Here is a 15,632-nt window from a genome sequence, read left to right as displayed (position 1 = left end):
GAACCCTGACATTGCTGCTGCAGTACCCAAATCCATAACCGTACCAGCAGAACTTGAACCAGCACCAGTGTCTCCTCTGGTTAGCATTACAGGGTCCGTACAGTCAGAGCCTGTTCCAATATCCGAATCCAGCCAGGCCTGTGACTCTGTGTCAGTATCTATTGTGCCGAATGATCCAGACCCTGTGTTGTCTGAACAGAGTCCTAATCCAGTCTTACCAGTCACTCTAAGCCCTGTCCGTGTCTGTGAACCTGACCCCCAGGGTCAGCAGCTGCAGTACTGGGGAATGCCTAGGAGTGGTAAATGGTGGCTACCTGCAGCTCAAGCCTAACTCCACCATCAGGAGCTCTAGTGAAAACCAGGTAGCCCCTTAGCTATGCCCCTCCTAGGTAAACCTGGATCCTGGCACTGTGGGTTCAAGATCCACACGTGCATGACAATTGCTGCTCCTGTACAAACAGATTGCATATGGATCGCACACCGATGACAAGAGAGAAAAAAATTGTCTACGTTTTCTGGATGAAAATCTGAATGATTTTTTATACGCTCATGTGAACCTACCCTATCATAGATGGACTGACAGCATAGTGAGACAGGTTACAAAGCCTACAAAGTCTATATGGAGAGGGAAGGAGGTGAGAGGACCATAGTGAGTGAGCAGAGTCATTACACTCCGAGTGATGTATTTCAAGTGTTTATTTCTGTTAATGTTGATGATTATAACTTACAGCCAATGAAAACCCAAAAGTCATTATATCAGTGAATTAGAATACTTTATAACACCAGCTTGAAAAAATGATTTTAAAATCTGAAATGTTGGCCTACTGAAATGTATGTTCAGTAAATGCACTCAATACTTGGTGGGGCTCCTTTGGCATCAATTACTGCATCAGTGTGGCATGGCATGGAGACAATCAGCCTGTAGCACTGCTGAGGTGTTATGGAAGCCAAGGTTGCTTTGATAGCAGCATTCAGCTTGTCTGCATTGTTGGGTCTGGTGTCTCATCTTCCTCTTTACAATACCCCATAGATTCTCTGTGGGGGTTAGGGTCAGGCGAGTTTGCTTGGCCAATCAACCACAGTGATACTGTTGTTTTTAAACCAGCTATTGGTACTTTTGGCAGTGTGGACATGTGCCAAGTCCTGCTAGAGATTGAAATTTCAAACTCCAAAAAGCTTGTCGGCAGAGGGAAGCATGAAGCGCTCTAAAATTTCCTGGTAGACAGCTGTGCTGACTTTGGTCTTGATAAAACACAGTGGACCTATACCAGCAGATGACATGGCACTAGACCTTAAGCAGCTTGGATTGTGTGCCTCTCCACTCTTCCTCCAGAATCTAGGACCTTGATTTCCAAGGTCTAGTTTGAGAGTATTTTCACAAACATTAAGTGACCATAAATGCCATTTATTGTCATCGGCAAATTACTGAAAAGTTTACACACAAAAGGGGCAAATGTATATCAATACTGTGTGATTGTTAGTGTAAGTCATTTATCACAACGACTCATGTAGATTGATCAGTGCCAGTGTAGGTTTTAGTTGTGAAACCTAGCAAGTATTTTTCCTATAGGCTTTGGTGTACCACTATTAGGGTAGGTACACACGGTCAGTAATTTGCAGCAATTTGGACGCAGCACATGTCCGCTGTGTCCAAAGTGCTGCCGGCTATTAAGCGGAGGTGAATCCGCATGTGTTCACTGAACCACGCGGATTCACCATGTCCAATGCATTGTATTGGATAGGCATGCTTGCGGTCTGGAAAGACGTGCCGCATGTCTGTCTCTGCAGGTGAGTCGTGAGCATCCCTGCACGCATAGTGGGCATGTGATTTCTTGAAATCCCATCCACTATGCTGCAACAGCTGGATGCACTGGGTTGGATGCTGCATAAGTATGCAACGTCCAACCCGCAGCGTTTACTGACCGTGGGAACATACCCTTAAAGGGAATCTGTCACCTACTTTTTCGTATATAAGATGCGGCCACCGCCATCAGGGGCTTATCTACAGCATTCTATAATGCTGTAGATAAGCCCCCGATGTAACCTGACAGATAAGAAAAAAAAGTTAGATTATACTCACCTGGGGGAAAGCGGTCCGGGTCCGATGGGCGTCGCGGTCCGGCGTCTCCCATCTTCATGCGATGACGTCCTCTTTCTTGCTTCCTGTCGCAGCTCCTGCGCAGGCGTACTTGGAGTCACGATGGTCGTCGCGGTCCGGGTCTGGCGCCTCCCATCTTCATGCGATGACGTCCTCTTCCTTGCTTCCTGTCGCAGCTCCTGCGCAGGCGTACTTTATCTGCCCTGTTGAGGGCAGCGTAAAGTACTGCAGTGCGCAGGCGCTGGGCTTCTCGGACCTTTCCCGGCGCACTGCAGTACTTTGCTCTGCCCTCAACAGGGCAGATAAAGTACGCCTGCGCAGGAGCCGTGACAGGAAGCAAGGAAGAGGATGTCATCGCATGAAGATGGGAGGCGCCAGACCTGGACCGCGACGCCCATCGGACCCGGACCGCCCCCAGGTGAGTATAATCTAACTTGTTATTCTTATCTTTCAGGTTACATTGGGGGCTTATCTACAGCATTACAGAATGCTGTAGATAAGCCCCTGATGGCGGTGACCGCAGCTTATACACGAAAAGGTGACAGATTCCCTTTAAAATAAAAAACAATGTCCAACATATAACAAAGAGAAAAAAAAAAGCATTAAAAAACTTGAAATAAGTAGGATGGTTTTAAAATGCTGAAAGGGATTTTCCCGATCACAAAGTCTCTATTCCTGGTTGCGCTTTAAAAACAAAAAAACCAAAGTGCACCTTACTCTCCCTCCCCGGGTCAGGTGCTTTAGTCCTCACTGCTGCTCCGTGTGCCGCCTCCATTTCCTTCCTGAACGTCCCGGCGCCTGCGCTGTAAGTTTTTTTTCAGGCATGCACAGTTTGCACTGCCCTTCAAACTTACAGCGCAGGCGCCAGGGACGTTCATGAAGGAAATGGAGGCGGCGCACGGAGGCCCTGAGTGACGGCTGGGAGGCGTTTGTGTCAGGGAGGAAAATACATGCCCCCTGACAAATTCAGGTATGAGAAAAAGAAAAAGACTGACAGCACTCACTTGTTGGGGCGCCCGGTCCAAATCCAGGGAACCTTACTGGATATTCCACGTAGTCCAATAAATAAGTAAAGAACCAGCGCTCCATCCGGGTGTAGTTACACCCGGATGGAGCGCTGGTTCTTTACACCCGGATGGAGCGCTGGTTCTTTACTTATTTATTGGACTACGTGGAATATCCAGTAAGGTTCCCTGGATTTGGACCGGGCGCCCCAACAAGTGAGTGCTGTCAGTCTTTTTCTTTTTCTTGAACTGTTTGAACCTGGATTGACGTGAACCCTGCTACCATTATGGATATAACTACTAACCCAGATGTGGGTGATTTGGGTAATGCCATGACTTTTTCTTATACCGAAGATGATGCTGCCCGGATTTTATCTGATACCAATATGGATTTTGCGTTTTTAAGCAAGCCGACGACAGAGATGCTTAAGAGGAAGCTGGAAAATGAAAAACGGAGATTAATCTCCTTTGAGCTTCATATTGTAACTTTGACGGAATACTTTAAGATCCGTAGGATTCCACGTGGGTTGCGACCACACCTGAGACCTACTTTGCTTCCGGATAATGTACAGTTTTGTACAAAATTTGAGTCCATTTCCAACAAATATGCCTTTGACATCATGCTACTGAATTTTTAAAAGCAGAAACTATGATTAAACAGAATATTGTTGGATTGGAGAAACAATTAAAAACTCAACTGACAGCACAGGACTGGGGCCCCCTGGAGGCCAAGATGGATGAGAACTTATCTAAATTCAGGAATGATATTGAAACCACTAAGAGAACTAAGTGGTTTCGTGATGCTGATGATTACAAACTAGGCCATGTATTTTCCTGGCAATCAGGTCCTAACCAACATCCTAATAGTGGCAAAAAGAGATTCACGGCACCAAGGAGATGGAAGAAACCACAGAACAGGAAACAGTCGAACTTTGGCTTCACTACGGCTGACTCCGAATCTACGGATCACTCCAGTGCGGGAGGGGCCAAGAAGGATCATCGCCATTTTTTTGAGAAAGAGAGAATAGATAAAATAACCCCAGGAGGCGCGGCCGGAGAGGTGGTCGCAAGCAAAGGAAGTGGCAACACATCTCGAGGACAACGAGTGGGGCGGAATACCACAATGCGGACGAGGAACACGAAGGACAATTAGTAACTAGTAAGGAGTTAGTGGTTAACATTTAATCGGTTACTTTGTCGGATATTGAACTTAAAGTTTTGTCTAAGGGTCTCTCATTTTGTCCATCAAATAACTCAGATTGGTTTGGTCTGGAGGTTGATTTGCATGCTTTTTTTAGGAGACTGAGGCTGTCATCTTACTTTTCGGATAAGGTGGATAACTATGATACGAATGGTGAGATTTCAACACAGGGCTTTACTTTACGTGAAATAGGTTTATATAATAAGAGCATGTTTCAACCACCGAGTAAGAATCATTTTGTAGAGTCCTATATTGAATTGGTGCAAAAGGATGTTGATAGAATAAGAAATAGCTTTAGACCTACGACAGCTCATAACCTAACGTATATGGAGAGACAAACTTTGGATGCTTTGGCTGGGAATCCATTAATAACCATCAAACCGGCCGATAAAGGCGGAGTGGTGGTGGTGATGGACAGCTCAAAGTATAGGGCTGAGATACTACGACAATGGGCTGATGTTTATGTATATGAAAAACTGTCTTGCAATTCGACTCTAAGGTTCCAGAGAGAGTTACTGCTTGTGGTCAGTGACTCCCTAGCCATGGGACTTATTGACCACAAGCTGTCTGAATTTCTGATTGTTGATTCCCCGGTTACACCGGTTATATATGCGTTGCCTAAAATACATAAGAGTTTGAGTGATCCCCCGGGTCGCCCAATAGTTTCGGGGCGGGGCTCTTTATTCAATAAGACGGCCATCTTCTTGGATCGTGTGTTACGACCTTTTGCAACTTCGGCAAGGTCATATGTGAAGGACACAAATGACTTTCTTGATAAGATTGAGGATGTATATATCTCTGAGACAACTGTTCTAGCATCCTTTGATGTTGTGTCTCTGTACACTTCCATTGAGCATGAGAAGGGTTTGGATGCTGTCTCGTGCATGCTATCAGGCTCTGACGTGGCCCCGGAGTGTGCACGGCTTGTCCTCACACTGCTGGAAATCGTCCTCAGGAGGAATTTTTTCCTCTTTGGGGATGATTATTTCCTGCAGTGTTGTGAATTTCGTTCTTGGGCTCCATCCTGTGGTTGCGAATGGTATTTTTGGGAGTTCTGCTCTTGGGCTCCCTCTGGTGGTTTCAAGTGGAACTTAGCAGCTGCTGTCACTAATCGGTTCCCTGGCCTTGTTATTTAACTGGGCTTTTGGCTGTAGTTGATGCCAGCTGTCAATGTTCTCCTGTGGATTCAGTCCTTTTCTGGAAGCTCTCTGTTGGCCAGTCCATTTCAGCTCAAGATAAGCTCTGCTAGTTTTTGGGTGTTTCCCTGCTTATGACCTTCTGTTCAGTTTATGTTATGTCTCTTTTGTCCAGCTTGTCATTATGAAATATTCCGGCTAGTTGGAAGCTCTGGGGTTGCAGATTTGCCCCTCCACACCGTGAGTCGGTGTGGGGGTTATTTTTGTAAACTCTGCGTGGACATTTAGTTTTTATACTGACCGCACAGTAGCCTTTTCTATCTCTGTCTATTTAGATAGTATTGTGTTGTGAATTTGGTTTCTGGGCTCCCCCGGTGGCCACTGGTGGTACTGAACTTGTGTGCTTCATCTCCTCTGTTCACCTGTTTCCATCAGGATGTGGGAGTTTTCTATTTAACCTTGCTCCTCAGTCATTTCTATGCCGGCCAACAATGTTACCAGAAGCCTTTCTGTTGCATGTTCCTGCTCCTAGACTACTATCAGCTAAGTTGGACTTGTAGTCCTAAGTTTGTTTTGCATTTTTGTTCCAGTTCTCTGTGTTTGAATATTTCTGAGGCTGGAAGCTCTTGTGAGCTGAAATTGCCACTCTAGTGTCATGAGTTGATATTAGAGTCTTAAAGTAATTTCAGGATGGTGTTTTGAAAAGGGTTTTCAGCTGACTGTGAAGTTCCCTTTTCTGTCTTCCTACTATCTAGTAAGCGGACCTCAATTTGCTAAACCTATCTTCATACTTCGTATGTCAATTTCCTCTAAAATCACCGACAATATATGTGGGGGCTACTGTCTGCCTTTTGGGGAAAATTTCTCTAGAGGTAAGCCAGGTCTGTATTTTCCTCTGCTAGGGTCAGGCAGTCCTCCGGCTGGCGCTGGGCGTCTAGGGATAAAACGTAGGCACGCTACCCGGCCACTGTTAGTTGTGCGGTAGGTTTAGCTCACAGTCAGCTCGAGTTCCCATCTTCCAAGAGCTAGTCCTTTTGTATGCTTTACTACGGTCTCTTGCCATTGAGAACCATGACAGTATTGGCCTCCTTTGCTAAAATTCTAGTTTCATTTCTGAGTTTGTCATTTCCCTCTCCACTCACCGTCAATATATGTGGGGGCTATCTTTCCTTTGGGGGTTTCTCTGAGGCGAGATAGTTTTCCGTTTCCATCTTCAGGGGTAGCTAGTTCTTAGGCTGTGAAGAGGCGTCTAGGCAGAGATAGGAACGCTCCACGGCTATTTCTAGTGTTGGTGTTAGGAGTAGGGATTGCGGTCAGTAAAGCTACCACCTCCTCAGAGCTAGTTCATTATTTGTTTTTCCCACCAGGTCATTTCAGTGCTGCTCCGTAATCACTAGGTCATATCAGTGATTTCTGTCTGTGGAGCTGCCACCTCCTCTGAGCTTGTTCATGATTGGTTTTACCCACCAGGTCATCTCAGTACCACTCCGTAACCACCAGGTCATAACACTGCAGCTTAGGGGCACCGCCATGGGGTCCAATGTGGCCCCCACCTATGCAAACATCTACATGGCAGTGCTCGAGGACAGGTTCGTGTACAGTTCCAACCTCTGGTGCCATGTCAGAGCCTGGTGGCGTTATATAGATGACATTTTTGTTATTTGGGAAGGTTCTTTGGAGGAGCTGCATGATTTTCAGGCATATTTGAATCAGATACACTCTGAGTTACGGTTTATGTTAACATATTCAATGACACAAATACAGTTCCTTGATACTCTGGTGTATAAGGATGTAGATAAGTTGAGAACTGACATCTTTGTGAAAGAAACAGATAGGAACAGTTTATTGACGTTTGATAGTAACCATCCAAGGAGAATGGTGAATTCTCTACCGTGGAGTCAACTGCTGAGAGTTCGGAGGATAGTGTCTGATGAGGGTAAAGTGGACCAGCGTTTGGATGAGATGTGCTCTAAATTTTTGGCGAGGGGGTACCCTGTGAAGGAGGTGGTAAGATATAAGGAAAGGACTTTGAGTTGCTCTCGTGAGAGCATTCGCAACAAGACACGTGTCAAACGGACTTGTGATCGTATTCCGTTTGTGACAACATTTAATCCAGCTAGCAACCAAATTGGCAGAGTGATAAGGAAACATTGGTCTCTTTTACAACAAGGTCTGCCATCGATTCCTAGTTTTGGAACATACCCATTGATGTCCTTCAGAAGAGGATGAAATTTAAGAGACAGGTTAGTTCGTTCCGATATTGGAACATCAAAAATTTCAATACAAAAGACTCTTAGCACGGTGAAGTATGGTAATTTCCCATGTTTGGGCTGTGCGTGCTGCAATAATATGCTGAAAGGGGAATTTTTTTGCCATCCCCATACTGGTAAAAAGATCTTCCTGAAAGAGAGATATACTTGTGTGTCGAGTTGGGTTGTGTACATGATTGTATGCCCGTGTGGGCTCACCTATGTGGGCGAGATGACCATGGAGGTTAGGGCTCGCATCAGTAAGCATAAGAGCACTGTGAGGACAGGGCTTACTGAGCTACCGGTACCGAAACATTTTCATGAACACAAGCATTCGGTTAATCAGCTGAGATTTAGGGTCATTGACAGTGTTCCGGCTCTTAGGAGGGGTGGTGACAGACTACAATTGTTGAAAAAAAAGGAACTAAAGTGGATTTATATGTTGGGATCCTTGCAACCCAAGGGTCTCAATTTGGATTTCAATTTACAGACCTGTGTTACATAGTTTCATCACACAGATGTGATCTGGGTCATGCACATTGGTATTGTTTTTAATGTAGTCTACTCCGTGGTTTAGTACTTGTATACTCACCTTAATTTTATTTTATCTTGAAGGTTGTTATATATATATGGATGATTGGGGACTGGATTTACTGAGGACAATGTATGTCGGGGTTGGATTATTGGATCCGCCTCCTGTCTACTCCGATTTCCCCAATAAATGATAGGAGATGGGTTTCATGTTGTGATTTTCGGCTTCAGGTGTGTGGTTGGATGGTTTGGATCTACATAATATAGCACCTTACTGTGGAACTATGAAAAGACCAGGGTTTTGTTTGCTGGTATCACCTAGGCAATTCTTCCTGGCCTCGGACGTGTGGTACCGCTGCGGATGTGGGGGCGGGTACTCCTGCCGACTGGGTTTGCTGCTTATTGGCGGCGTCCTTTTCGGGCTGGTTGTGTGCGTGCGCACCTCTGCGGTGATGCCTTCATGTCCTGAGGCTTTTGGTGGATGATGCGGCCATAGTGGGTGTGTATATTGACGTTACCTAGGCAACTTTCTTTGGCCGCGATCATGTGATGCTGCCACTGTGTGTGGGGGCGGGCGCTCCTGCCGGCTGGGTTTCACCACCTTACATGGTGTACTCTCCCGGCTTGGTGTGCGCGTGCGCACTCCTGTGGTGACGTCAGCATGACTGGAGGCGGAGATTAGACGATGGTGGACGACAGAGCCGCTGTGCAGGGATATGACGTGAGTGGTGCGTTATGTGAGATGGTGGTTGATTGGTTGGGTGATGAACCTCCTGCTGGAATGTGACTTCTGATAGGCATCAGGTACATTTAGGCGCCGGTTTTGGAGGTAACCAATTGGCCTTATCCACCATAGGAGACAGTGTAGGGCCTACTTTGGATTGGGCCATTGTTCTCATGGCAACGATGGACACTTTATGCCGATTGGTTGGTGGAATAGTAAACAATCTATGAAACTCCGAATATATATATGCTTTCTATATTTACTATGCGGTGATTATATCTGCGGTGGTGGATTTTTAACATGTGTATAGTTGATGTCTGTTTTGATATTTTTTTATGGTATATTTTGTGGTGGGGGGTTGGCTTGATTACGATTGGTGCACTGTGTAGCATCGACGCTATTTAAAGCTGACCCCTGACATGTTTTGTTATGCTCGAAAAAGACCTTCGGGTCGAAACGTTGCTGTAACATGGCTTAATAAAATTCAGGTATGAGGCGCACATTATAAAACCGATTATTTCAGCATTTGCAGGGACCCGAACTAAAAGAGCCACCATGACAGAACGCATTAGTGCTGCACAAGGTGGCTCTTTTAGTTAAAACGGGGGGGTTGACAGGTTCCCTTTAATGACTTGGAGAATCATAATGGCAGGTCAGTTTTAGCGTTTCAATTTTTCCCCATTTTGCAGGCACTATATGGTGAAATCAACTGTCTCATTCGCAAGTACAACTCGTCCCGCAAAGAATAAAGCCATATAAGCGAACAAGTTAAGGCAACATTGACGGGAAAACAAAAAGTTATTGCTCTGGGAAAATGGGGAGCCAAAAACGAAAACGCCCCCCCCCCCCCCAAGGAAATCGCATAGTCTTTAAGGGGTTAAATGACAGTAAGGAAGCCCTACTAAATACTGGGTGCTAGCATGTGACCATACACAGTAAACTGTGGTAATAAGTCATACAATGCGCTGATATCAGTTCTGTACTAATACATAGCCCCCGGCTGTCTCCTGGGGAGCACTACACCGCTCACACACTCAGGTTCCTGCCGCCCCCCCCCACTGACTGAGTGCTCAGCTCATTCCAGAAACAAAGATGGCGGCCGCGTGCGTCACGTTACGTCTCTGACGTTGGCGGCGCGTGCTATTACCTCTATGGTACGCCTCTATGACTGGAGGTCTGAAGATGGCGGAGGTGGAGTTCGGGGACAGTGAGCTCTTTGAGCAGTTGGATGGTGACGCTGCTCAGCCCGTGCACATAAGGTTTGACCAGACCGAGGACAGCGAGGTGGAGGCTAACAGCTTTCACGAACAGCTCGCCAGATGTGAGGAAACCATAGAGCAGCTGCGGGCGGAGAATATCCTTTACACTAAGGCTGAGAGTCCATTGCAGGAAGTGTCCGTCCAATAATCCCCCTCCCCTAGTAATGGCAGCTCTCAGCTGTTTTAGCACACGTGCATACACATTCCCCTCTGTCTTCTCTTACTGCTTATTTCCTTATCCAGTCGTGAACATCAAGAGCTCAGGAGGAAGCTGTCTATTCTGTCCCGACCGAGGTAGGCTATGCTGCGACCTGTGGTTCTCCACTGTGCCGTGACCAGAACAGGGCAGTGCTCTAATGTACAGACTGATGGGTAACTGCTGGGATCTCCGGTGTGATGGATCACATTGGTATAATGGGGTCCGAGTCTCTCCATCAGTAGCTGTGTGTACATCTGGCATATCCCTACAGTGGTTTTCTGGACCAACCTCTGTAGGGTGTGTGTGTGTGTCACTGTTGCGTGCCACAGTAGGGGTGGGAGGGGTCACTGTTGCGTGCCACCGTGTGTGTGTGTGTGTCACTGTTGTGTGCCACCGTGTGTGTGTGGGGGGGTCACTGTTGCGTGCCACCGTGTGTGTGTGTGTGTGTGTGTGTGGGTCAATGTTGCGTGCCAACGTTGCGTGCCATCGTGTGTGTGGGGTCACTGTTGCGTGCTATCATGTGTGTGGGGTCACTGTTGCGTGCTATCGTGTGTGTGGGGTCACTGTTGCGTGCCACTGTGTGTGTGTGTGTGGGGTCACTGTTGCGTGCCACTGTGTGTGTGTGTGTGGGGTCACTGTTGCGTGCCACTGTGTGTGTGTGTGTGTGGGGTCACTGTTGCGTGCCACTGTGTGTGTGTGTGTGTGTGGGGTCACTGTTGCGTGCCACTGTGTGTGTGTGTGTGTGGGGTCACTGTTGCGTGCCACTGTGTGTGTGTGTGTGTGGGGTCACTGTTGCGTGCCACTGTGTGTGTGTGTGTGTGTGGGGTCACTGTTGCGTGCCACTGTGTGTGTGTGTGTGTGTGTGTGGGGTCACTGTTGCGTGCCACTGTGTGTGTGTGTGTGTGGGGTCACTGTTGCGTGCCACTGTGTGTGTGTGTGGGGTCACTGTTGCGTGCCACTGTGTGTGTGTGTGTGTGTGTGTGTGGGGTCACTGTTGCGTGCCACTGTGTGTGTGTGTGTGGGGTCACTGTTGCGTGCCACTGTGTGTGTGTGTGTGTGTGGGGTCACTGTTGCGTGCCACTGTGTGTGTGTGTGTGTGTGGGGTCACTGTTGCGTGCCACTGTGTGTGTGTGTGTGTGTGGGGTCACTGTTGCGTGCCACTGTGTGTGTGTGTGTGTGGGGTCACTGTTGCGTGCCACTGTGTGTGTGTGTGTGTGGGGTCACTGTTGCGTGCCACTGTGTGTGTGTGTGTGTGTGTGGTCACTGTTGCGTGCCACTGTGTGTGTGTGTGTGGGGTCACTGTTGCGTGCCACTGTGTGTGTGTGTGTGTGTGTGTGGGGTCACTGTTGCGTGTGTGTGTGTGTGTGTGTGGTCACTGTTGCGTGCCACTGTGTGTGTGTGTGGGGTCACTGTTGCGTGCCACTGTGTGTGTGTGTGGGGTCACTGTTGCGTGCCACTGTGTGTGTGTGGTCACTGTTGCGTGCCACTGTGTGTGTGTGTGTGTGTGTGTGTGTGTGTGTGTGTGTGTGTGTGTGGTCACTGTTGCGTGCCACTGTGTGTGTGTGTGGGGTCACTGTTGCGTGCCACTGTGTGTGTGTGTGTGTGGGGTCACTGTTGCGTGCCACTGTGTGTGTGTGTGTGTGGGGTCACTGTTGCGTGCCACTGTGTGTGTGTGTGTGTGTGGGGTCACTGTTGCGTGCCACTGTGTGTGTGTGTGTGTGGGGTCACTGTTGCGTGCCACTGTGTGTGTGTGTGTGGGGTCACTGTTGCGTGCCACTGTGTGTGTGGGGTCACTGTTGCGTGCCACTGTGTGTGTGTGTGTGGGGTCACTGTTGCGTGCCACTGTGTGTGTGTGTGGGGTCACTGTTGCGTGCCACTGTGTGTGTGCGTGGGGTCACTTGCGTGCCACTGTGTGTGTGTGTGTGTGTGTGTGTGTGTGGTCGGTCACTGTTGCGTGCCACTGTGTGTGTGTGTGGTCGGTCACTGTTGCGTGCCACTGTGTGTGTGTGTGGTCACTGTTGCGTGCCACTGTGTGTGTGTGTGGTCACTGTTGCGTGCCACTGTGTGTGTGTGTGGTCACTGTTGCGTGCCACTGTGTGTGTGTGTGTGGTCACTGTTGCGTGCCACTGTGTGTGTGTGTGTGGTCACTGTTGCGTGCCACTGTGTGTGTGGGGTCACTGTTGCGTGCCACTGTGTGTGTGGGGTCACTGTTGCGTGCCACTGTGTGTGTGGGGTCACTGTTGCGTGCCACTGTGTGTGTGGGGTCACTGTTGCGTGCCACTGTGTGTGTGGGGTCACTGTTGCGTGCCACTGTGTGTGTGTGGTCACTGTTGCGTGCCACTGTGTGTGTGTGTGGGGTCACTGTTGCGTGCCACCGTGTGTGTGTGTGGGGTCACTTGCGTGCCACCGTGTGTGTGGGGTCACTGTTGCGTGCCACTGTGTGTGTGTGTGTGTGTGTGTGTGTGTGTGTGTGGTCACTGTTGTGTGCCACTGTGTGTGTGTGTGTGTGTGTGTGTGTGTGTGTGTGTGTGTGTGGTCACTGTTGCGTGCCACTGTGTGTGTGTGGTCACTGTTGCGTGCCACTGTGTGTGTGGGGTCACTGTTGCGTGCCACTGTGTGTGTGGGGCCACTGTTGCGTGCCACTGTGTGTGTGGGGTCACTGTTGCGTGCCACTGTGTGTGTGGGGTCACTGTTGCGTGCCACTGTGTGTGTGGGGTCACTGTTGCGTGCCACTGTGTGTGTGGGGTCACTGTTGCGTGCCACTGTGTGTGTGGGGTCACTGTTGCGTGCCACTGTGTGTGTGGGGTCACTGTTGCGTGCCACTGTGTGTGTGGGGTCACTGTTGCGTGCCACTGTGTGTGTGTGTGGGGGGGGGGTCACTGTTGCGTGCCACCGTGTGTGTGTGTGGGGGGTCACTGTTGCGTGCCACCGTGTGTGTGTGTGTGGGGTCACTGTTGCGTGCCACCGTGTGTGTGTGTGGGGTCACTGTTGCGTGCCACCGTGTGTGTGTGTGGGGTCACTGTTGCCTGCCACCGTGTGTGTGTGTGTGTGGGGTCACTGTTGCGTGCCACCGTGTGTGTGGGGGGGGGTCACTGTTGCGTGCCACCGTAGGCGGTGGCGGTCGAGATGTCACGGTTTCGTGCCGCCATGGGGGTTCACTGATGCGTACCACCGTTTTTGCTGTAAATGGACAAACTACTTGTAGTAAAGCCTCTTTCACACTTCCGTCTTTTTCCTCCCCTTGAAATCTGTTGATTTTTGAAAAAACAGTATCCAGCAAATTTTTCTGCTGGATCCTGTTTTTTCCCATAGACTTGTATTAGGCCTCTTTCACACTTCCGTCAGTACGGGGCCGTCGCAAACCGTCGGCCCGACTGACGTTGTGCAAAATGTGCACAACGTGGGCAGCGGATGCAGTTTTCAGACGCATCCGCTGCCCATTATGAGTTCCAGGGAGGAGGGGGCGGAGTTTCGGCCACGCATGCGCGGTCGAAAATGGCGGATGCGTCGCCCAAAAAAAGTTACATTGAACTTTTTTTGTGACAACAGTCTGCCAATTACCGACGCATCCAGTGCACGATGTATGGAACGTGTGTCCATACGTCGTGATGTGTCGGTAATACAAGTCTACGTGCAAAAAACACATCCTGCGGGCAACTTTGCAGGATGCGTTTTTTGCACAGAACGACGCATTGCAACGTCTTTATAAAGACGGAAGCGTGAAAGTTGCCATTGTGACGGATGGCCTTCCGTTTCATCCGTCGTGCACTGCATCCGTCGGAAAATTGCTGTCCAGCGGGCGGAGACAACACACAGAGGAACGTTTTTTCTGTGTGTCGGAAAATCGCTCAGTGACAGATCCTGCGCTGCCCATCGTTGGCTATAATGGAAGCCTATGGGCGCAGGATCTGTCGCTGACTGTCAAAAGCAGGAATCCAGCGACGGATGCCGTCTTGTGAAACTGAGTCAGGGACATTCTCTCTCGCTCTCTCTCTTTTTACTATGCTTCATAGGCACACCTATACACCTTAAAGAGTATATCTGGGACTTCACAAAAAATGAGCCTAAGCTAACAGGCAGGTAATGGCAGCTTACCTGCCTGTTGTGCGCTGCGCTATTCTTCCTCAACACAGAGCAGTCACAGGCATCTCCTGCTGGGGATTCAGAAGCCTCTGCTGACGTCACGTTTACAAGGTGGAGGCTTCTTTTCCGGTATTCTCTGTCAACGGTTCGAGACTTTCGAGTTAATTCTGATTACCAGCCAGAACCCTGCTGCCTAACTGAGGGAGTCTGCTGTCAATCAGAATAATCTTGGAAGTCTCGTCAGGAGAGGCTTCTGAATCCCCGGCAGGCGCGTGTCCGCTCTATGCCTGGGGGAGAACAGCGCCATGCGCAACAGGCAGGTAAGTTGCAATTACTTGACTTAGTGGTTAAGTATATTTTTTGTTTAAGTCCTGGAAACCCCCTTTAAGAATCCTGCTTAGGTCATTTCTCTGTGATGTTAAGGGTCTCTGCATTCATCTAATATATAATTGCCTAGAATACTACTTCCTGCAATTTGTGCCAACTTCCGTGGCTATGTCCGGAGCTAATGTCCGGAGCTAATGTCCGGAGCTAATGTCCGGAGCTAATGTCCGGAGCTAATGTCCGGAGCTAATGTCCGGAGCTAATGTCCGGAGCTAATGTCCGGAGCTAATGTCCGGAGCTAATGTCCGGAGCTAATGTCCGGAGCTAATGTCCGGAGCTAATGTCCGGAGCTAATGTCCGGAGCTAATGTCCGGAGCTAATGTCCGGAGCTAATGTCCGGAGCTAATGTCCGGAGCTAATGTCCGGAGCTAATGTCCGGAGCTAATGTCCGGAGCTAATGTCCGGAGCTAATGTCCGGAGCTAATGTCCGGAGCTAATGTCCGGAGCTAATGTCCGGAGCTAATGTCCGGAGCTAATGTCCGGAGCTAATGTCCGGAGCTAATGTCCGGAGCTAAGTGACGTCACCAGTGTCCTACACCCAGGCAGAGCACAGGGGCCCCAGGCAGAGCACAGGGGCCCCAGGCAGAGCACAGGGGCCCCAGGCAGAGCACAGGGGCCCCAGGCAGAGCACAGGGGCCCCAGGCAGAGCACAGGGGCCCCAGGCAGAGCACAGGGGCCCCAGGCAGAGCACAGGGGCCCCAGGCAGAGCACAGGGGCCCCAGGCAGAGCACAGGGGCCCCAGGCAGAGCACAGGGGCCCCAGGC

At 49.3% G+C, this 15,632-nt stretch overlaps 1 protein-coding gene across 2 annotated transcripts in view; it reads left to right on the top strand.

Annotated features, from left to right (window-relative positions):
* Positions 1-10,098: 10,098 nt before the first annotated feature.
* The window catches only part of ZCCHC8 (zinc finger CCHC-type containing 8), a 99,165-nt gene continuing 93,631 nt past the window's right edge, over positions 10,099-15,632 (top strand). Inside the window, exons 1-2 of one of the 2 annotated variants that reach the window (XM_077293158.1) lie at positions 10,099-10,299; positions 10,456-10,496. In XM_077293158.1, coding sequence (XP_077149273.1) covers positions 10,108-10,299; positions 10,456-10,496 — 233 coding nt within the window. In that variant the 5' untranslated portion in view covers positions 10,099-10,107. The remainder of the gene's footprint in view (positions 10,300-10,455; positions 10,497-15,632) is intronic. The other variant, XM_077293157.1, reaches the window with a different exon arrangement.

The sequence above is a fragment of the Ranitomeya variabilis genome, chromosome 1, assembly GCF_051348905.1.
Source record: "Ranitomeya variabilis isolate aRanVar5 chromosome 1, aRanVar5.hap1, whole genome shotgun sequence".
Lineage (NCBI taxonomy): Eukaryota > Metazoa > Chordata > Amphibia > Anura > Dendrobatidae > Ranitomeya > Ranitomeya variabilis.
The sequence above is the reverse complement of the archived record's forward strand: the minus strand, read 5'-3'. Positions and strand labels throughout refer to the sequence as shown.